We start from the raw sequence: 21,962 nt of genomic DNA, 5'->3' as shown, positions 1-21,962 counted from the left end.
CCGGGCTCGGCGAGGTCGGGACGCTGCGGCCCATGGGCCTCTCTGTGTCCGAGCTGGTCTTCGGGCGCCAAGAAGAGTGGGGTGAGGGTGTGGAAGGGCTTCGTTCCTTCCTGCTTCCCCTCGGCCGTCCTTTCCGAGTGTTAAGCGGGGAGGGACGCGGCGCCCCTTGCGGCTCTGCAGCCCCTTAGTTCAGAGCCTACTGCGGGCTGTGCAGAGGAAGGGCTCGTCTCCCGGCCGCGCTGGGACAGGCAGTGGGGCCTTTTCTCTTCTGTGGCCCTCCTCGCAGCCCATCCCCAAGCCAGCCCTGGAGGCTTGGCCGTCTTCCGGTGCAGACTTGAGAGGCCACGCCTGCTCACACCACACGTCTGTCATGGGCACACACAGGCTTGGAGGCCCTTTGCTCACGCTTGTTGGGCAGGCGGTCCCCATGGATTGCTGGCGGCCCCTGGAAGGTGGCCTGGACAAGCCTGTCAGCGCGCGGGTGAGGGTTCCCGTCTTCTGAGGTCCCTGCCCACCTGCCTTCTTTCTGACAAGGCAGGTGTCCTCAGAGAAATGGCTCGGTCATGCACACGGGTCCCTTCCACCCACATCCTCCTCTTCCCTCTCTGGCTTTGGTGCTGTGGCTCTTCTGCGTTCACCCACGTGTCCTCCACAGATGAGCTCTTTTCACACACTTGGACCTTCTTGCTCAGGTAGCTGTCAGGTCCCTCTCCTGCTTCCAACAGGGTCCTCCGGGTGCCTGTGCCCCGTGGTATCTGCGGGGGGTTGGGGGGACGGGCACTGGTTTGGGGGAGCACCCTGGAAGCCCGGGTCCTGGGTCACGCGCCCCCGGCGGTGCCCCTCCGGCTCACTGTGGTACCTCTCTCGTTGACGAGTTAGCCTTGGGCCCTGCTGCTGGCACACGCTTGGTGCTGGGCGTATCTTGGTGAATTGCTGGGCCGAGCACGTTGGTTAGGAGAGCACAGGGTCTGTGAGAACTGCCCAGAACCTCAGTTCCGCAGCGTCTGCTTCACCTTCTGGCAGAGGAGCAAGGAGGGAGTGCTCCTGATCACTTTTATTTTAGCCCAGTGAAGTGAAGAGTTTCGGTGTGACTACCTCTAGGTTGCTGGTAGTTCTGCCAGAAAGGGGTTGTCTCTGTACGTAACTTTTTCCCAAAGAGATTAAGGATCCGCGTAGTTCTGATCGTGGGGCTCGAGGAGTCTGGCCAGCGTAATGAGCTTGGGCCCCACACTGCACCTCCCTCCCCGCAGGACACAGAAAGGGCTATGGGCTTCTTCCCCCAAGCCCTGGAATCCATGAATCGGCAGCAGGAGATAGATCGTAGGCAGCGTCTGCCCACGCGCGGCCGAGAGCCCAGGCATACAGTCTGCTCCAGGGCCCCAGATACCCCAGGCAGGGACAATCGGGAGTCTGTGGACCCCAGGGGCTCTGTCTGGACTCAGGATCTACGTTCTCGACCTCAGCCAGTGAAGGTGAAGGAAGGGGCAGAGCTAATTCTCTTTGAGGGAAAAGAACGTACATGGAGGGTTTGGGACGACAGAGGGCCCGAGGCTGCTGGGACCGAGCCCAGCTTCTCCCGCACGGTGTGGCCAGCCTCGGCCCACATGCCCTTGGGCCTTGCTGTGAAGTCTCACTGAGCAGAGGCGAGTTTGCAGCTGGGAGTCCCGTGTTCCGCGTCCTCGTTCTTTGTGCTTTCCGTGTGAAGAAGCGTGAGACTGGACCAGAAGGACGAGGCTCCAGAGGTGTGATGGGGAGGTGTCTCCCCTCTGATAGAAGCACTGGTCTCCCTGGGGGTCTTCTTAGGGTCTTTGTGTTGAGGACACGGCCCTGGGATGTGTCCCTGACGCACCCCCGACCCAGAAATGGTCCCTCCTTTGGGTTTTCCGGGTCACCCACCTGCGCTCTTGGGAGACTCTGCACCAGGCTCCTGCCCTCCATGGGGGGGGGGGGTGACAGGCACCCTGTGGGACAGCAAGAGTCTCTTTCTGAGATTCTTGGCGGGGGGTGCCCCCCAGTGTCGGCCCCGGTGGTTTGGAAGTTCCAGCTTGTGTGATTCTGTGGGTTCCGTTCACTCTTCCCCAAAGGAAGCGGGGTGCAGGTAGAGCCAGGGATGCTTCTGTGAAGCGAGGGCGGCCCCCATGGGGCTGAGGCCGTGCGTGTTCTGTCCGAGCCCCGTGGCTGCTTTTCGTCTGGGTTCTCTGTGAGCTTTGAAGAGATGTCGTGTCTTGTGCAGATGTCCGATGTCGGAGGCAGTAGTTCTTCCCGGAAGGCGCTCGAGCCGCCGGCCAGCCTGTGGGGGACCCTGCTGACTCTCCAGCTGGGCGCGGGGAGGGGCCGTTGACATCTGTGTCCCTCGTCCCCACCCCTTAACCGTGGTGCGCTCAGACTTTGCAGGAGGGTGACCGTTCCTTGCCCCTACTTCCTTCTGGAGGGGGCTTGTGCTAGAGCACGGTCCCCACGCTCCCGACCCAGGGCACGAGTCCGACTTCTCAGCCAGAGCAGTGAGGACCCCAGAGGGCATCTGGTCGATGAACCTGTTTGTGAGTTTCTGTCTTTGAGAAGAAAAGGCCTCGCGGGTCCGGTGCCGTGAATAGAACGTGACACGGCCTCTGAGGTTAACTCCTTTCCAGTAAGACCCGTGGCCCCCTTGTCTTCCCTGTGGCCGGTCCGCGTGTCAGGAGGGGTGGCCAAGCACAGGCAAGGCCTGGGGGCGGGGCCCACCGCGGGCCCCCATCCGGAAGTGTCAGGTTCACGCTCTGCTCTGCCTGATGAGGCGCGAGGAGCGGCTGCGGCTGCTCTCATCATTCCCGGGGTCCCCTCTGGGGCAGCCTGGCCGGGTCGCGGACCCAGTTGAAGCGAGGTGCGGAAGGCCTCAGTCCTGCTTGCCGGCGGAACCGTTACCAACGGCTGTCTTTTCCCCCCCACCTCAGAATAGCATTCCTTTCGAACACCACGGCAAGTAGCTGCACGTCTCCCGCTGGAAGGCAGCACCGGTGAGTGTGCTCATGTCGGGGCCCGGCAGGCGGCAGGCGGCAGGCGCCGGGCGGGGCGGGCGCGGACCACCCCTGCGTCCGCCCCGGGGGTGCGCAGGCGGGACCGGGCTTGCATGCCGGGTGCTGCAGGGAGAGCGCGCGCCCTCCGCCCGGTGCTTTTCCGTGAGTGGGTTCCGGAGCGGCCGCGCTCAGCCGCCCGGTCTGGGGGCGCGCGGGGCGGCCCTGGGACCCTGCCCGCCGTTGCGCTGGCCGTCGGCCCCGTCCGGAGCCCGGGGCTGTGCGCTCCTGCGCGGCCCCGGCGGCCCCAGGGCACTCGAGGCGCCCCGGCCCGGGGTCCGTAGCGTGGGGCGCGGGGTGTGTCGTCCTCAGCTGAGCGGCCGTGCTTGGTGGGGGCTCTTGCGCTCTTGCTGCGGGAGTCTCCCGGTGGTCTCTGCCGCCCTGGCTTTGTCACTCTCTTCTTTCGCATTTATTTCTGTCCTCGTTTGTTTTTCTTTCCGACCTCGGTCTCTGCTCAGCATCCCGTCCGTGCTGTCGTCTGTATTAACCCGTCAGCCACAGCCGCCTGCTCCCCTGCCTGCCGTTGGCGCATGGCTGGGCACCCGAGCCAGGCCCACTCCCGCCGGTGACGCCGTGGCTCCTCGTGACCAGGGCTCGCCGCCGCCGGCGCCGCTGCGGCACCTGCCACGGTTCCGGCGTGTCCGCGTTCCCCAGGGCGCCCTGACGGGAGCTGCTTCTCACGTCTCCCCCCCCCCCCCACGGGGAGTCCCGGTGCCCACACGGCGCCTTGTCCCTGCTTCCTGAACGCCAGGTTACTTTCCAGGAAGGGGGTGCTGGGAGCAAGTACCTCTTCCGGCTTGGACTCTGTCTGGTCTGATTGTTCTCGAGCTTCTAGCTCCGTGGCCACCCGGCCTCCTTGCTTGCATGCTTCTTCCTCCTTCCCCGTCTTCCTGTCACTCGTTCTGCTGAGCACGTGTCCTGGCCGCAGAGGGACCTTCCGGCGTGGCTGGGCGTCTGGCGCGGGCGTCGAGTAGGGTCGGGCAGCGTCCGTGTCCCCCCCTCGCCGTCACTGCTGTGTCGTGCCCCAGTCTGGCCGGCCCCGTGCCTCTGGCCTCATGCTGACCTTCTCCTGTGCTTTGGCTCCGACAGATTCCCGGTCGGGTGGCTTCCAGTGGTCTTCAGTCTGTGGTGCACCGATGAGAACTCCTTTCCGCTGTGAAGGGCAGACAATGCATGGCTGGTCTACTCTGTTACAATGGCTTTACTAGTGACGCGCCCCCCGGTCTAGAACCGAAACGTTAACACCGGGAGCTCTCCAGGCCGCCCGCCCAGCGACGCCCGTGGGGGAAACAAAACACAAACTAACCCGGACAGACCGCAAAGCTCTGCCGTCGTCGCAGGGGCTGCACCGAGGGCCTCCCACGCGGCCCGCTCGTCTCGGGCTGGGAAGAAAAGCAGAGTGTGAGAGACAGTTGCAGAGAGAACCAGACTCCCGCTCAAGAGCCTTTCAGTCCCCCTGCGGTGGCGGCGCCCTGCTCCCTGACGAGCCCACTGTAACCACCGATCTTCTACTTGGTTAAGACAGTTTTGTATCATTTTGCTAAAAATTACTGGCTTAAATCTGTGTAAAGAAACCTGTCTTTTTATTGTTCCTTTCTCGTCTGTTTCTGCGGTCCTGAGACAGATGTTGCCTCTAAAGAGCCCCCGGAGCAGAGGCTGGCGTGGAGCCTCCGCGTAGGCAGAGCGCGTCAGGGAGCAGAACGCGGGCGCCGTCCTCTGCTTTGTGGTCCGTGTGTCGTGGGGTCCGCTGTGGAGAGGGGTTTTCTCGTCAGAAGTGCCGTCCCGTGTAGACGTGTGTGTAAGTGCCCCGTGCGTGTCCGTGTGTGTGCCGTGTGCTGTGCGTCTTGTGGCCTCGTTACGCTGGTGCTGGCTGTCACTGTCCCTTCCCCACCTGAAGCGGAAGGCCCGTGCGACGAGGTCCTCGGAGCGGTTAGGGAGCCAGGCTGCGCCTCACCACCCCCTGGACGCGGCCGGAAGGAAGCCGAGCACCGAAGATCTCAGAGGCCAAGGCTTTGCGTGGCACGTCGCTGGTGCCTCAGGAGAGGATTTCGAGCGAGAGACGTCGGACCCTCCGTGGGGGTCACGTGTGGTCGTTGTGGTGGTGGTGTTGCCTCCGTGTCTTTGAATTTGGGAAACGTTCTGAACGGACTGTGACTGTGATCGGTGTAGATTGGCCCTCAACGTGTGTGCTCACTGAACACTCAACGTCTGTGTGCTCAGAACCAAGGGCGTGGCGGTGTGCCCGGCACCGGGTTTGCCCACAGAGGCCTCGGCCCAAGGGAATCCACCCTCAAGTGCCAAGAAGCCGGTGACTCGACCTGTGTCCAGGAGGGTGTGGTGTCACGCACTTCCTTCCGGGACTTTCGTTGGGACCTAGCAAACCCCGCGGGGGTCAAGAAGCAGGGCGGGGCTGAGTCTCGCCAGAAGGAACCTCTCGGGGCCCCTGGGCTCCTGGTGGTTTGCCAGGACGCTCCCTCATCTTGTCGCAGGCAGAGGCGCCAGGTGGCAGCCCGGAGCCCCCGTCGCGGGAAACAAGGTGCAATATAGGCGTTTGTGGGAACTTCGCCTCTCCTCCTGCCGCCCCCTGCACAGTGCTCTGTGTGGAAACCAGGGCGCTGGCAGCAAGTGGACCAGAGAAGTGTCCGTCTCTGTTTTCCCTTCCTGCCCCCTCAGCCACTAGCGCCGGAGTGCGGCCGTTTGCTTCTTCGTGAATCCTGAACTGGCTGTTCTGTTTGGGGGCGCGGGGCCTGGGCCGGGCAGGGCGGTGGGAGTGCGGGGCGAGCTCGGGCGGGTCGGGGTGGGCTGGGGACCCTCTCCAGAGGTACGCCTGCCCCTGGCGGGGCGTGAGCAGCACAGCCCCCCCTCCCCCCCCGGGTGCTGCCCGACGCCGGTAGGGACAGCCTTCCCATGCTCTGCATCTGGGCTTCCACCTGAAATTGCTGGACGATCCGAAAGGCGGGCCCAGCTTCCCGGGCCCGTGGCTGTGCGGCTGTCCGTCCGTCCGTCCGTCCGTGCACACTTGCTGCCCTCCCGGTGTTTAATTCCCCGTCACGACTGCAGGACGCGTAGTTGCAACGTCTGTATCAACCTGTGTATCGGTGGCCGGTCTCTGACTTGGCACGTTTGTGTGATCACTGCATCTATGTACTACCACCGTGTAAATAATAAATCCATGATGACTTCTACCTTTCCCCTTCCCCCGCCCTCCACATGGTCTTTATTTCATCCGATTGAGAGGGGCGCTGTGTGTCTGACCTGCCCGCGGCCCGTCGGTGGTGTTGGTATAAGCTGGTCCGGAGCAGGTGGCCGGGCGGGCTGCCACTTCAGCGGTTCCAGAGCCGACGCCTGCGCAGGCCGTGCGCACACACGTGCCGGTGCGCTCGGGGGCCCCTTCTCCCCCCGGCCTGACCACCTTTCACGGAGCAGGTGCCTGAGCCCCGTGGCCCCGCAGGCAGCGCCAAAAGGAAGCACTGTCACCTGCCCTGAGCATTGTGGGGAGGCAGCCGGCCTGTCATGGTCGTACGGCCGCCGAGGGGGACATGGTTCCTGGGAGGCAGCTCCAGGGTGGGCCCCTCCATTTGTTGAACTCACAGCCTTGACCTCCCTTTCCCACGTGCACTGTTGAAGCCCTGCAGCCCCCGTGAGCCCCACACCCCACCGAACAAGAAGGCGTGGGCTTGGCCTACGTGCGCCTGAGGAGCCAGCTGCTCCCCGCGAGTGTGTGGTACCCCAGCACAGCCCTCCCCTTTCTGCCAACTCTGGCTGAGCCCAGTGGGCCACCGGGTTCTGGAAGAGGGCTGGGCTCTTCCTTGGCCCTCCCCACTTCCCAGCCACCAACGTTGGGAAAGCAAAATTCGGGCCCCTTATTGCTCCCCTCAGCCCAGGTGGCAGGGAGACCAGCCCCGAGCTGCCCTCCTCTGTTCTGCTGGGAGGGGGCCGCGGGCAGACAGGGGCCGTCACGCTGCCCTCTGCCCAGAGCCTGCCTGCCCTGTTCCTTGGCCTCTCAGCAGTGGAAGACGCCTGACGGTCCCCATCTTCCTGACCCAGGAACCAGCCACTCGGCTGGGGCACAAGGCTCAGTACTCAGGAGTGTGTGCAGAGCCTCCGCTGAAAGCCGTTTGGAGCCCCTCCTGGAAACCCCACACCCTGTCCTTCGTCCCTTTGTCCTCCTCCTGTGTCCAGAGCCTGGGTGCTGCCTCCCGTGTACCCGTGTGTTGGGTTACAAGGGTCCACCACGTTGTGCGTCCTTGAGGCCATGGATTGGGTGCTGGGAAGGACTGGGCAGTCCGTCAGGGCCGCTGCAAGTGCCGCCTCCCCCCATCGGGCACCCCCAGTTCAGGGCCCACACGCATGCACCAGGGGCGTCTCTGCATAGGCTCTTCCCAGCGTTTGTATGTGGCAGGTCCACCCAGGTCCGGCCAGGCTAGGGGCAGCAGTCTGGGGTGATTTGGGGTGACGTGTGCGTACCTTCCAGGGAGGGGCCAAGAAGGCCCACTGAGGGGGGTTTGGCACGGGCGCCTGCCTCACTTCGCATGGGGCAGTCTCCACGGGGTGCTGGAGGGTGAGGGATGGCCCCACGAGCACTGACTGCTCTCCCTGACTCGTGTGAGGGAGGAGCGCTCAGCCCTGGGTGGCCACAGCTTCCTGAGGACATCCAGGTTTCCTGTCTCCCATGTTGGGCCCGGCCGGAAACACCTGGAACCAGAAAACTAGGCAGATAAGACTTCCTTGCTCACCCTCTCCCTCTGGCCTTGAACCTCAGCCTCCGGTCTGGGTTGGAAGCGTTGAGACTGTGCCCAGCAGGGGGCCTTGGGTCCACCTCACGTGTCCACCAAGGTGCCGGCTAAGGGGACAGGTGGACCCGCGTTCCCTAGGCCAAGGGGAGGGTAGAGGAACCCTTGCTCACCCTGGAGTGCGCGTGCTTACCCATGGACCCCAGCCCCCCCTGGCCAGCTGTGTGCATCCTGCCTCGATTGGAGCGATCATCTCAGAATTGCTTAATGTTAAGTATCCCCAGGGCAGGACTCGCGGGTTCGCTGGCCCCATGCTGGGCCAGCCTTAGGACACGGGCATGGAGACGGGTGAGAACGCACACTTCAGTTGCTCCTGGCCAGCGCTGGGGAAGCAGTTTAGGGTGAGGGTTGGGGAGACTGCAGCACGAGGTCCAGGAAGCCCACAACAGCTCTTCGTGGCCAGCAGCAGCCAGACGGAGCTCCTGCGGCCGAGAAGGGGGAGGGTACAAACAGCCCAGCGGGCCCTGCCTGGCTCACCTGAACACGGGCCAAGGGCAGTAGATGCGGGCCTCCGCCTTGACCCCTGCGGCAGCTGGCATCGCCACAGCCCCCGCCCCCCCCCCCCCCCCCCCCACAGAGGGCCTGGGCAGACCAGGATGGGCATCAGAGCCCCGGGGCTGCGGGCAGGTGCTGCAGGCGGGTGCCTGGCTTCACACAGCTCGAGGGGCACATGGAAGAGGGAGAGCAGCAGCCCCCCGGGGGGGACATCTCTGGCCGGGACAAGGTGTGAGCTTTCACTTGCTTTTCATTGCAGAGGAGCAGGGACGTGGCGTCTCTCCGGCTGCACGCGGCCCGCCAGGGTGCCCGCTGCCGTCCCCAGCGCCCGCGACGCACCACCTACTGAGGCGGCCCCAGCGGCCTCTGACCGGGCTCCCAGCCACGCAGGCCACCACTGGCCACGAGGGCAGGTGGGTGTGAGGTACCCGGGGCGAGGCCGAGCAGGGCTGGACCAGGAGGACGGGAGCAGATGCCCACCCTGGGTGCTGGCCACATAGGGCCACGATCAGCCAACCGAGGGGTGAATAAATGGAAGGCAGGAAGATCATTTTCTTTAAACACACACATAGTGAACACGAATCACACGTATGTCTCAGCTGAAGTGCCCACGCCTCAAAGGGGCTCCTGGGTGCGGCCAGACCCCTTCCGGCCACGGGGCCCCTGGGTGGATGCTCTGAGCCATCTGGGCTCCAGCGACACGGGGTCCAGAGCCAGCAGCGCTTAGAAAGCCGACCCAGCTGACAAGGGCCAGAGCCACTTTGTAAAAATGACCAGGTTGTCTGTTGAAAAAGTGAGTTCGGAGCCAACGGTCAGACCCCTGCCCCTCGTAGAATGAGACCCCGGCTCTTTGAAGACGTTCCTTCCAAGGTGGCTCCTCCCATACGCGGGTTTATTTCAGACCTTCAGAAGCGGAGGAAGGGAGGTTTGTCCCCCAACACTCGGTGAGGGGCGGGCTAGAGCGCCGTGGTGGAGGTGGGGCGGGACGGGGTGCAGCCAGCCACACGGGGGGGGGGGGGGGTCTCTCCTGAGACGGTGCCGCTCCGCCCCTGACCCCGGTCGTGTTGTCTCTGAAGCATGGGTTTCTAGGTCCCTGAGCACAACGGTGGGCACCAGGCTGCTCTGGGGTCAGCAGGCTGTGTCCCGGTGCAGACGGCTTGTAACCTCGAGGCTTGGCTCTACCACAGACCTGCTTTGGAATGACACGGTCCCCACCTCACCAGCCCCCCGAGACACACGGACGGCCCCACCCAAGCCGGTCCTGTTTGTGAAATAAACACGAGCCTTGAAGTCTCTGTCCGGTTCCCTCACCCCTGCTGGCCTCCTCGGCTCAGACGCTCGTCTCTGGGGTGTGAACCACCTCCCCGTTTTTCTCAGGCTCTGCTTTCAGGAAGTGTTCCACCTCCCGAGAGTCCACCCGCACGTCCGCGGGGGGCTTGTGGTGCTCCCCCTCCTCCACAGCCGCCTCGGGCCTCTTCTTGATGCAGAAGAAGTTGCCCAGCACCAGCACGAGGGAGGAGGCCAGCACCTCGGCCCCTGCCAGGAGAAACACGTACTGGTAGACGTGCGTCGCGTCCAGGAGCTTGCCTACAAAGGGGAGACGGCGTCAGCCTGGGCTGAAGGTCACCCCCACGGTCACTAGCTACCTGTGCACCGTTGTGCTGTTGGGGACAGCCCAGGGGCACCCTGTCCCGGCTTCTCCCTCCCCACAGGCAGCACAGACCAAGAGGCTTGGAGGAGGGTTTGGAGCCGTGCAGGTTCAGGGTGGGAGCCCCGTCTGAGGTGCCCGGAGGTATCTGGTCACACTGCCTATCACCTGTCACCGTGGAGGCCTCTTGACCGTGGCCTTCACGGGAACTGCCTAGGCCCCAGAAGGACCCCAGGACCCCCGAGGCACGGCCCTGGAATTCACGGGGTCCCCTGTGGGTGCGGGCCTACAGAGTCAGCTGGAGAGACCCTAGCCCACACCGTTTAAGTTTACGCCCCGGTATTTTCTCAGCCTTTGCAAAGGGTGAAAGCCCAAAGTGACCAAAGCCGACCCCCGACCTGGGCTCTGAGCTGGCCCGCATGCAGGGACAGCACCACCCTCAGGATTCGGGCACGTGCCCACCTTTGGTCTAGGCCCGTGGCCCCCTCCGTGGTGGACCAAGCAGGTCCTCAGGAGGGGGGCATGGCTGGCGTTCACTCCTGCTGGAATACGGGTGGCCTGGCCACATTGGTAGGTGTCCCTGCAGCCAAGAGCCCTCCCATGGTGGGTCCCCCTCCCCAGGAAGGCTGTGACCCACCACTCACCGCCCGACGGGGGCCCAATGAGCACGGCAATGGCCTCCAGCAGCAGCACGAGGCCAATGGCACTGGAGAACTTCTGGGTGCCCACAATCGCCATGAGAACCTCAAACTGCAGGGCCCCCACCATGCCGTAGGAGATGCCGAAGAAGATGCAGAAGACCACCAGGCCGCCATAGTCGCTGGCCGTGGACCCCGTGAGGTCCGTGAAGCCGTTGAAGAACATAGAGAAGCTGAAGAGGTAGACGGAGTACGGTCGCACCTTCTTAAGCCCCGTGATGAAGCCCGCGGCGGGCCGGGCGAAGATATCGATGAAGCCCAGGACGGTGAGCAGGAAGGCAGCCTGGGTGTCGGGCACACCCAGGTCCTTGGCGTAGCTCACCACGAACACGGGGGGCACAAAGAGCCCCAGCACCATGATGGAGGCGGCCACGGCGTAGATGACAAAGCCACGGTCCCGGAAGACGCTCAGGTCCAGCAGCCGCCTGGCTGGCCGCTGGGGCCCGGGCCCCGAACCCGGCCGGGATGCCTCCAGGGGCCTCATGAGCGCGGCGCACACGCAGCAGTTGAGCAGGAGGCCCCCCAGGATGAGGAAGCCGCCCCGCCAGCCATAGTGGTCCTGCAGCAGCTGCCCCAGTGGGGACAGGGCGCACAGGAACACGGGGCTGCCCGCGGCCGCCAGCCCATTGGCCATGGGGCGCCTCTTGTTGAAATAGCGGTTGAGCATGATGAGGGAGGGCTGGAAGTTGAGTGCCAAGCCCAAGCCTGTGGGAGGGGCAGGCGGGGAAAGGTGTCAGCTCAGTCCTCCTGGCCCCTTGTCCCTGTCCCCCGTGTGCCGAGACACAGGCTCCGGCCTGAACAGTTGTACGTGGGGTCTGTGGGTGTCCACGCGAGGGGACCCGGTGTGCATTCAAAGCCCCTGTCACCAACTAACATGCTGGGAGAGACAGACGGGGAACGAGGGACAGACTGGCGCCAGGGGTGGGAGGCAACCCACTGCCGCCCCCTCCCAAGAGGCCCCTCGCTCTGGATGCGCCGCCCGGCCCGTTATCTGGCCACTGAGGAGTGAGCGTGCCGTGGCCTGCCCCGCTCCCCACTGGGCCCCACTCACCGGTGATGACCCCGGTAGTGAGGTAGAGCTGGATGATGCTTCCGCAGAAGGACGCAGCCACCATGCCCAGGGATGCCAGGAGGCCACCCGCGAGCATGACGGGCCGGCAGCCAAAGCGGTTCACACACACGCTGCAGAGTGGGCCTGGGGGTGGGGGGCAGAGAGCTGGGCCCGGACTCTCCCTCCCTGGTGCCGCCTGCCCCAGCTCAGCAGACAGGCCGGGTGCCCAGGATGTGAGTCGTGCCCAGACACCTTCCCAAGCCAAGCACGGTTTGCAGCAGAATGCCCCCGGGTCGGTCTCTTTTCTGTTTGCTCTGTTTAGGCGTCGAGACCCAACTGTCCGTAAAGGACCGTTCCAGAGCCTCGTCCTCTGGGACCACGTACAGCCACGTACAGTGCAGGTACAGCCTGTCGTCGGACAGGTCTTACAAAGACTTGGCCTGTGCTGGGTTTGGCCCCATGGAGAGCCACGGATTTGGGGCAGAAAGGGGCCCCCCTGGGCCCTGCCCATCTCCCACCCCCAGGCCTTCTTGCTTGTGTGCGGCTCTTAACCAGAACTGAACACGGTGAACTCCAGAGGTGACCGCCGGGCGTGACAGCCCCTCACCTGTCCCGTACAGCATGGCCAGCAGGATGGAGGAGATCCAGGCCGTGTCACTGTAGCCGATCCCAAACTCACGCATGAGCTCCTTGAAGAAGACGCTGACCGCCTTGGGGAAGGCGTAGGAGAAGCCCGTGATGACGAAGCAGCCGAAGAGGACGGCCCAGCCCCAGCCCCCATCAGGGGCCTTGATGCCGGTGGGACCCTCGTCAACCACGGCGCCGCCCATGGCCAGGAGGACAGGTTGTGCGTCCCTGAGGAAGGAAGGCAGGCTGCCTGGGTTGCCTGGCTGGGTCAGCCCCTGTGCTACCTGAGAGCCCCGCCTCCGGCCCTCACCTGGGGCCTCACCTGCACTTGGCCCCAGGCTGGAGGGTCTGGGCTGAGCGGCAGCTGCTGCCATGCTCCCTCCCCCCCGCTCAGGCCTGGCCCGTTCCCACCCAGCTGGCTCTAAAGGGCAGTGGCTTTTTTGGGCTCAGCAAGGTCTCAGGTTTCCTCCTGAGGAGGACAGACCCCAGCGGGGAAGTCAGCCCAGTGTGTCCTCTCGCCTGACCCTGTTGGGGGAGCAGCCCGCACTTCCCACCCCCCGCTGCAGGTGGGTCCTGTGAGAGGGGACCTGGGGTGGTGTCCCTTGAGACCTAATAATCTAGGTGTGGCCAGCCGTGCACCCCCACCCCCGACCCGGGGAATGGGGCTCCCAAGTGAGAGCCTGACCAAGAGGGGCTGAGGCTCACAGGCTTTGCTGTGCAGGCGGGACTGGGGGTCGCCAGCAGAGGCCATCGGGCAGTACCACTGAGGAGGCAAGAGGTCACCCCCCTAATTCGTGTCCTCAGGCCCGCGGATGCCCCGCTCCCCTCGCTCACTGTGCTGGTGCCGACTCCCCAGACCCAGCAGTTATCCAAGGCTGTTCCAGGAGAGGCTGGGGGCCTCTGCTGATCAAGGAAGAAGAGACCCCAGGGCAGCCAGCAGGGCTGAAGGGAGGGATGGGTGGGCAGGGGTGCGGCTTCCATGCAGCCTACTGGGGCAAACCCTCAGACCTCTCTCAAGCCCAGAGCTTAGCCCCGTTGAGGCACAGGAACTGGGAGTGCCGGGGCCAGACGTCCAACTGGAGCCCCCCGCCTCCACCTGATGCCAGGGATGAGGCTGGTGCCTTCGCCCCCCCCACCCCCCCCCCAGCTCACCAGACAGAGGCTGGTCCCACGAGAGCGTCTCCTCAGTGCAGGTGCTGCCCGGACCGCAGCCCTCTCCTCTCCTGCCAGCGGCCAAAGACTAGCTCTGGAGGACAGAAGCCCCAAGGGGGAGTTTGCCAGTTGCGTGGTGTAAATGCCCCACCTACACTGATGCCCAGGAGCGTCCCAACCAGATCTCACAGCCCCTGTGTCAGCCACCTGGCTCCACGCCGTCCCCTCTCCAACCTCATCCTTGACCTTGCAGAGCCCCCTGGGGGGCCCATTTCTGTGTGCGAGGCATACATGGAACCTGGGACAGGACTTTGGAGTGAGGACAAGGGCCTCTGTGCCTGGCCTGTGTGAGCACAGGGTCAGCGTTGTGGGGGAGAAGCCGTGGGAAGAATAACCCTTCTCCCTGCCCCCAGCATCCGGGCCACAGGTGCTCCCTGGGATCCTGATTCAGTGGTCTGGGGGGTACTGAGGCTCTGACCCAAGGGTGTGGCCTGTGTTGGGGGGTGTTTTTCAAGGACTTTCCGGGTGATTCCCAGCAGTAGCTGCTGTTCAAGAGCACCACCGTTGGATGACCAGACCCCCCAGGAGCCAGCTGGCCACCAGGCTGATGACAAGGCTGACACAGCCCACTGGAGCAGAGCGCGGCCCCGGGCCCCCACCCGGGGCTGGGCCAGAGGTCCACTCCAGTGCTTGCCTTGGCTGCCAGCTGGGCCAGGCTTCACTGCCACCAGCACCGCTTCTGGGAGACCCAAGAGAACCTTTCTTCTCTCTGGGCTCCTGGACCCCGTGCCCTTTAGGCCCACCCACCCTGCCCCGAGTGCTCAGAAGCCTCCTGGGCCTAAGAGCGAGCTGCAGGGAGTTCCTGAGGCTAAGAGGGGCACAGGGGCACCCAGACCAGGGAAGCCTCCAGGCCCATGGCCTGCACGGCACCCCAGCTGGCCCTCTTGCGTATCTAAGGCATACCTGGAACCTGGGACCGGCCTCTGCCAGGAAAGTCTGGCCCCAGCCCTGGGTTCTCCCCACCAGATACCCTGTCTCAGACCTTGCAGCCATGTGCTGAGGACCGGCCGGAGGGGCAAACACATCCCACAGCCAAAACCGCAGGCCCCGGCTATTCATCACTGTCCTTAGCTTAAAAGATCCCTGAGGTACGCGCAGCAGGAGAACTTAATTAAAAGACGGAAAAAATGCACTTTAGGAATGTGTTACAATTTAACGCTACTGTTTAAGGCAGAAAGCACAAACAGCCCCAGGACAAAGGACAGCGATGGCGGTCATGGGGGCCCAGAGGAGCTGGTCATCCCCAGAATCCTGGCTTGTTTTGGGTTGGGGGCTTATGGGCATTCGTTGATTTTTAAAAATAGACCAAGTGGGCCATGCAAAGGCCAAAGAGGGATGTCTGACGCCAAAAGTTAGGAGCAGCTCAAGTCTGTACACCCAAAGTTCCAGAATACGGGGCCTCCCTCTGAGATCTTGGTTGTACTAGCCACGCCTGGCGCTCGCCAGAGGAACACGCGCCCCAACCTTAGATGGCCTGTTTTTTGCTGAGCTGCTGCCCGCCAGGGCTGGGCCCTCCCTGGAGGTTCCCTTGGTCCTCAGGAGACAGACGCTGGCCACCTGTGGGACATGGGGCGTCCCCTGAACTAGCATCCAGGAGGGTGAGGGGAGCAGGGGTGCCAAGGCTTAGGTGCCAGGAGGATATGCCATGCTTTAAGACCTGTGTGGGCCAAGTGGCTGCCACGGGAGGCTTACGTGGGGAGCATGGCCATCTCTCCCACCCATCCCTAGAGACTTCAGACACTTTCCTCCCGGCTGACCCCCCAGCCTGGGGTGCCAACCACACTAAAATGACCCCCTATTCGTTGCCCACATCAGCCAGGCTTCAAAGTGAAGTTTCTCAGCAAGATCTCAATTTGCCAGTGGGCAGTGGTGGTGGGCAAGCAGGGAAGGGAATTGGTGGGGCCTCAGTTTGGAGCAAAGGGGTTTTGCTCAGTGGGGCGTCCAGGTAGAGAAGGGGCTGGGATTTCTAAGAGCAAAATGGATCTTGTCAACCCATGGGGGGGAGGAGGGCCTGGAATGGAGGCCCCCTTGGGGGGACTGGTCGGGGACCCTCGCTGCAGTGTGCCAGGAGAGGCGGTGCCAGCACATCTGTGGGCACACACCAGCCAGCGGGACTTGTGATGACATTTACCCTCCCAGGGAAGCATGCGAACCACGTCCCCGGCCCAGAAATAACCCGCCCTCTGGACCTCAGAAAGCTGATCTCCCCGGTGGGGCATGTGTGTCCTGGGTCAGGTGAGGCTCCAGGAGCTGCCCCCCCCCCCCAATTCCCGAAAAGGTCCCACAGCCCCAGGCAGCTGGGAGCTGAGCAGAGGAAGGCCCAGAGAAGAGTATGCATGGGGGTCGCTTGAACAGCCCGTCCCCGGAGACCACACATCTGAGCTCCCAAATCCAGGCCTCCTGCCAGGTGTGTGCTCCAGCATCACCCCCTTCTCCGCCTGTACTCACCTGGGCACCTCCACCTGGAGGGCTGGGGCAGACACACACAAACAGCCTGGCCTTGACCACCCCCACATCTCGGCTTCTCCCACTTCCAGAACCCCTTCTGCTGCTCCGCTCCAGCCTGCAGACCCGCTGCCGTCCCCAGTGCGCCCGGCCACACTCCCCATTAGGCTTCTGGAGGGGGTGCTCTCACCCACCTTGGATCCTGGGTCTCTGGCCCGTGTGCTTCCAGGGCGGGCCGTGTCCCTGAGGTTCGCGGTGGTGGCCTCCAACTCTAGAGCCTGTAGGTTCGCCTTCTGGGGAGATTGGCTAGTTAACTAGCCAGACTTCCAGTCCTCAAAGACCAGCTCCAGGCGGGCGGGGCAGGAGAGGAGCAATTGCATTCCGTCCTGGGCTCTTCCTGCACCAGGACGCCTGGGACACGCGCCTGGGCACCAAAGAAACAGCCCCGTTGTGGCTTGCACCTGGCTTCAGTTGAGCCCCAAGGTCCCTGAAGCATAGGGGGTGGTTGACAGAAGAGTGCCATACCTTCAGGAGGAGGGAGAGCCTCCCAGGCTCCCTAGCTTCCTTTCCCCGCTGTCCCTGCTGTGCAAATAGGTAACATCACATCCGGACGCCTCCATCCACCCAGCGCTCAGAAAGCAACACTGGTCTGGGTGCTTCTCCGCTTCCCAGGGCTGACACAGGACCCCAGATGCCCACCTCCGCCCTGCCCCCACCTGTGGGCAGAGCTGTTGACTGGAGGGAGGTGTCTGGGGCTTTTTCTGGGGAGATGGGCCCTGAGCACTGGGTGAAGGTCTGCCCCAGGCATGACCCAAGCGTGCTAAGCCAGCCTGGGCCCTCCACACCGCATCCACTGATCACGAAGTCCCCCAGGGCGCTCCCAAAGCTCTCACATCTTGCAGAGGCCAGTGGTGTGAAAACACCCTGCCCTGGGGCCAGCCCCTCTCCAACATCATGCCTCCTGTGACAAGGAGGGGGCTGTGGTCCTGTGTATGGTTTGGGGCTCACCCTGTCAGAGCCCCCTGGTCTGGAGGGCTCAGAGTGGTGGCTGGAGCAGGCTCAAAGCAACCCCCTCTAGTCCTGAACCCTGCCCAGCCTGCCCATCACATGGCCATCTTGTCCCACTGCTCGACTCCCTGTAGCCCCCACCCCCACCCTGCCCCCCAAAGCTAGTGTTTTAAGGCTAAGGCCAAGGCCAAGAAGGGCTCTGCACGGCCAACCTCAGTAACCAGGAGGGGCCCCTCCCATCGCCACCCTATTGGGCCTGGTGGCAGGTGGGGGTCGGGCCGACCTTGGTGGGGCTGGGCGGTCACCAGCAGGGTAGAGACAGGGAGGGGTGTGGGAAGGGAGCAAGCTCCGCCTTGCCACCCCGCTCTCGCTGGGCCGAGGGACGTGGGGGACGTGACCACGCCAAGGGAGGAGCCGCCGCCGTATTGCCTGGAGTAGGCGCTCTCCCCGTCTGCTAGTCTGCTACCGTATAGGCCAGCGCCCGGGCCGCTGGGGTCAGGGAGCCCCAGAACAGCACAGGGCGCTAGTGAGCGCCGGCGCGGAAGGAGATCCTGTGGCCCCTCCCGCGGCTCCCCCCGGGGCGGGACCGGCTTCGGTTTGCCTCGGCAGGGGCCCGGCCATGTGGGCGCTGTGACCGGCTGTGAAAGTGGACTGAGAACTCTCTCTGAAGGCCACCCCGCCCCGCCCATTTCACAGATGGGGACTGAGGCTGGGAGGTCTGTCCTTGCCGGGGCGGCACGGTGAGGATCCTCAGGCCTCTCCACTCCTGTCCCACGCTTGTCCCGGCCCAGCGCACCTGAGGCCTGACCCAGAGGTGCCTCGGATGGATTGATTGCTCTGTGAGACAGTCTTCCAGCCCTGGGGCTGGAAGGGGCACCCTGCTGGACTCCTAACCTCAGAGTGGCACCGGCCAGGTCACTGCTGGACCCACCCTAGAGCAAAGGGGCCTGGCACAGAAGACAGCACACCCCCCTCCCCCCCCCCCCCTTTACACACACTCCCTGGCCACTGTCCTGAAGAGCACAGACCCCCTTTTGTTGCTGCCCCTCCAGACCGAGGCTGCAGCTGGAGTCAGAGCCAGGTTGCCTCCTGGGTACCAGGCCCTGCCCAAGGTCACACCGAGTCATTACAGAGCTTGCCCTGGGGCCAGGCCTCCCATTGCTCACCCCAGGTCCTGTCCACATCACAGGCCTCTGGGCAGGAAGGTTCCACCCCACCTGTGCCCCTTCTGGGGGCGGGCCTCCTGCCGTGGGAACAACTCCTGGGTCATGGCCCACCCACAGAGGCCCGGTCCAACCTCGAGGGCACGCTCCTGTGTCTGTCTCCCTCTCACACCCAGTGTGCACTTCTGGACGTGCAGCTCGGGGCCTCTGGGATGGAAAAGCACTCTGGCCTCCCCGGGCTGCCCCTTTGTCCCTCATCTAGAGGCCAGGCACCCCCAGTGACCGTGACCTGACTGCTTCTCTTCCACTCACAGCCTGCCGTCCACTGGCCTGGTCCAGCATCCAGGCAGGCATGTTGTCAACCCACCTTTCAGATAAATAGACTGAGGCCCCGCCGGTTTTCCCAGGGGGTAGAGGTCTGGGAGGCGGTGGAGGCGAACAGGGGAGTCCGGCCTGATTCTCAGAACGGGCTCCCCACCTTTCTGCCCCGGGCCTGGCCTAGGAGTCATCGACCGAGGGCGGGTGCCAGACGGCGAGGCGAGTGTTGGGGCGCAGGGAGAGGCGGGAGGAGGTGAGACAGAGGCCCGCGGGGCCACGGCACCACCACCACCACCACCGCCGCCCAGCGCGGCGGCCAGAGCGCACGTGCTCCCCGCGCCCTCGGGAGGGGGCCCGGGCCGGCGGCAGCCCCACCAAATACCGCCCGCCGCTGTGGACCGAGCTCTTCGCACGCGCGACCCCGCTCGGCCGCCCCGCGCACCCGCCTCCGGGACAGAGCCCAGCACTGCCCCCCGCCCCAGGGTCGCCCAACGCAGGGGGCGCACGGGGGGGCCGGTCCGAGGGCGCGGTGGGGGCGCGGCTGGTTCCCCGGAGCCCTTCGGTGGCGGCCGCCCGAGGCCCGGAGGGGAAGGGGCGAGGGGCGGGAGCGCCGACTCGGCCGAGGGTCCCGGCCCCGCCCCGCCCCGCCGAGCATCCGCGCCGCGCCTACCTGCCGCCGCTCGGCCGCCGCGCGCCTCTGGCCGCCTTGCCGGGGGGACTCGGAGCTCCGGCCGCTCGCGCCGCACGTCCCCCGCGCGTCACCGCCGCCTGGCGCCGCCCCTGCCCGCCCCGCCCGGACCCCGCGCCGCGCGGGAGGGGCGCCCTCAGCTCCCGACGGCGCCCGAGCTGTCGCCGGGCTGAGGGACGACCCCACCCCCGCCCCGGGCGGACCCCGGCCGGGAGGGAGATGCGCCTTCTCGCCGGGCCGGTCCCGCTCCCCCCGCGCCCGCGGGCGGGCCCCCAGATCTCGCCCTCCCACCCCGGAGGCGGCACCCCTGACCCTGTGCCATTCCCCCCCCCTCCCCGCTCAGCTCCGGGGCGCACAGGCCTCCCTCCCCAGTCTCCCCCCGCCCCCCCCGGAATCTCCGCCCCATCCAAACCTCCGCTTCCTCGCGGGCCGCGCCCCCCGCGCTGCCTGGGTCATCGCCGACCAGGCAGTCGACCTCCCTGAACTTCCGCTTCCCCGGGTGGCTCCGCGCCCTGCGAAGCCGGATAAAGCCGCGCCCCTCCCCTGGGGCGTCCAGGATCGGTGAGGTGGGACGCCGTCCCCGGCGCTCCCCATCCCCGCGCCCGCCGGCGCTCGCGCCGGCTGGTCCCAAGAAAGGTGCTTCAAGGCCCCATTATTCTTAGCTGTCACTTGGAGAGAGCTAAAGTTTGAGGAGGGGCCAAGGAGTGTGGCCGTTGGTGGCGGCCACCCAGCAGGGACCGCAGGAATACTTTCCACCCAGCCGACTTTGAAATGACACTCCAGGTCTCCTGGGACCAGGGGAGGTGGCAGAGGCACTGGCGACTGTGGGCTGGGTGGGGGATGGGGGGGGCGGAATGGAGGGTTACCCCCTCCCGAGGCCTTGCTATGGTGGTTGAGGTACGTGGGCAGATGGCTGAGTCCATCCGACTGCCCCGTCGGAGATGCCTCGGCCACCAAGGTCTCCTGCTTTCTCTTCTGCATGCTGCAGACCACACCCCACCCACTCCCTGTGGAAAGAACCCTGGCACTCAGAGAGGCTGGGCTGGGCCTGGCCCCCAACCCCTGTTTAGGGCCCAACCACCCTCACCCCAAAGTACTAAAGAACTCTCGTGTAAACACGCACACGTAGGGAAAAGGTGAGCAGAGCCCAAGCCTCCAGCCCGGGCACAGGGCCCGGGCCTCCCAGATGACGCCTAGATCCTGGGTGTCCGTCCGTAGGGGCACTTGTGGGGGGAAGGCGACGCCCATCTCACAGTCCAGCCCAGCCTCAGGTGGCAGCCTCCAGTCACCTGCTCCTGCTGGTGCTCCCCCCACAGGCTGGAGGTGGACGCGCTGGTGTGGGGGTGGGGCTGCAGGAAGGAGCCCCCTCACCTGTGGTGGCACTTCCTGCTCCCGGCAGTGGGGCACCGGCTTCCTGGCCTCGGGTTATTTAGACACACACCCTGCCCAGCTCAGGGTCCCTCTTGCCGCCACCCAGATGCCTCCCCATCTTCACAGGACTTGGGGGCTGGCGTCCCCCACCCTGGGGACTGAAGATTCCTCCTGGGTGGGAACCTTGCAGTCCTCAGCCCCCGACCCCCCGCCCCCCCGCCCCCACCCCAAGACTGAAGAGCGCAGCGCGGCTAACAGGGAAAGACAGGCCCAGGTGGCTGGGGTCTCTCTGCCCTCTGCCAGCCTCCCTAAGTGCAGAGCTGCCTTTCCTCTGAGCTCCGAGACCTGGGAGGACCCCACAGTTCCCCCAGTGATCAGAGGGAGTGCCTGGGATCCGGCCCTTTCCCCCGCCCCTACCACCAAAGAAGGGAAGGGGCCTCGAAGGTCCAGTGAGGTCCAGCTAGGTCCCGGCTAGGTAGAAGAGTTGGGGGCGGTCAGCCAGGGACACCGTGGTCCCACAGGAGCCTTCAGGAGAGGACATTCCCCAGACTCAGAGCCCCTCAGGCATGGTGCCCAGAGCTGAGGTGGGCACCGGTGGGCACAGAGGGCCGGCTCATCGGGCACCAGCCTTCCAGCCCCTCCCCCACCCCCTGCAGAGCATCCCAGGGCTGGGAGTAGCTGGAAGAGGAAAGGAAGAGTGGTAGGGTGATGGGAGATGGGGTTCTTGGGGGGGGGGGGGGCGGGTACTGAGGAGGAGAGGGAAAGAAGTCTCTCCCCAGAGGAGAGGGAAAGAAGTCTCTCCCCAGGGCTTCATCTGGAGCAGTCCCGCAAGGGAGGGCCAGGAACCTTCCAGACACGAACCGCTTGGCCCCACCTCTGGGGACTCTGAGGTTCTTCCCGTAACAGGGAGCCTCCCTGCTTCTAAACGCTTAGCCTTCAGGAAGGCTCCGTTGGGGTGCCCAGCACTGGGAGGGTCTCGAGTGGGCAGGCTCCATTCTGCACACAGCCCCACGGGCCCCCTTCAGGTTTGGCCTCTGAGCCCCCCTCCCCCGAGTCCCCCCTCCCTCGAGGCTTCATTCCACCTGAATGGTGCCCTGTGCACAGCAGGGAAGGAACAGCTGTAATTCTGAGGTGCAGGGGAGGGGCAGAGACGGCCCAGGGCACCCACCCCAGACCTGGCTCCAGTGCCCGCTCCCCTTCGGCGGCCCTGGGCCAGCCCGACGACTGGGGCTACCCTCTTCTGAAAGGAAGGGAGTGGAGGGCCAGGGGGAGTGTACCCATCCCTGTGAGGGGGCCTCACGGGACTGCCCAGCACTGGGTATTCCCTGGTGACCTCATCTGTTCCTGGCCCCGCCTCCCCCTCCCCCCCCCCCCCCCCCCGCCACGGTCTGACAA

The 21,962-nt window shown here is 65.0% G+C and overlaps 2 protein-coding genes across 15 annotated transcripts in view; one reads left to right on the top strand and one right to left on the bottom strand.

Moving 5' to 3' along the window:
- CSNK1D (casein kinase 1 delta) overlaps positions 1 to 9,517 on the top strand; it is a 32,990-nt gene extending 23,473 nt beyond the window's left edge. For 2 of the 5 annotated variants that reach the window (XM_047831836.1, XM_047831837.1), the window contains exon 9: positions 539 to 2,924. In XM_047831836.1, coding sequence (XP_047687792.1) covers positions 539 to 871 — 333 coding nt within the window. In that variant the 3' untranslated portion in view covers positions 872 to 2,924. The other 3 variants (XM_047831838.1, XM_047831840.1, XM_047831839.1) reach the window with 3 other exon arrangements.
- SLC16A3 (solute carrier family 16 member 3) lies at positions 8,867 to 19,815 on the bottom strand. Of its 10 annotated transcripts, none has more exons than XM_047831827.1 (8): positions 19,609 to 19,815; positions 16,545 to 16,601; positions 16,214 to 16,443; positions 13,515 to 13,608; positions 12,343 to 13,125; positions 11,736 to 11,879; positions 10,631 to 11,389; positions 8,867 to 9,925 (listed from the first exon to the last, which is right to left on the bottom strand). In XM_047831827.1, exons 5-8 carry the CDS (start codon positions 12,734 to 12,736, stop codon positions 9,669 to 9,671), a joined length of 1,554 nt encoding a protein of 517 aa, XP_047687783.1. In that variant the 5' UTR covers positions 12,737 to 13,125; positions 13,515 to 13,608; positions 16,214 to 16,443; positions 16,545 to 16,601; positions 19,609 to 19,815; the 3' UTR covers positions 8,867 to 9,668. The 10 variants fall into 10 exon arrangements, with proteins under 10 accessions (XP_047687783.1, XP_047687782.1, XP_047687784.1 ...); XM_047831826.1 differs by lacking the exon at positions 19,609 to 19,815 and adding an exon at positions 19,179 to 19,429; XM_047831828.1 differs by lacking the exon at positions 19,609 to 19,815 and adding an exon at positions 19,179 to 19,429 and having other exon boundaries at positions 16,545 to 16,598.
- Between the last annotated feature and the right edge of the window lie 2,147 nt (positions 19,816 to 21,962).

Source organism: Prionailurus viverrinus, chromosome E1, assembly GCF_022837055.1.
Source record: "Prionailurus viverrinus isolate Anna chromosome E1, UM_Priviv_1.0, whole genome shotgun sequence".
NCBI classification, from domain to species: domain Eukaryota; kingdom Metazoa; phylum Chordata; class Mammalia; order Carnivora; family Felidae; genus Prionailurus; species Prionailurus viverrinus.
The sequence above is the reverse complement of the archived record's forward strand: the minus strand, read 5'-3'. Positions and strand labels throughout refer to the sequence as shown.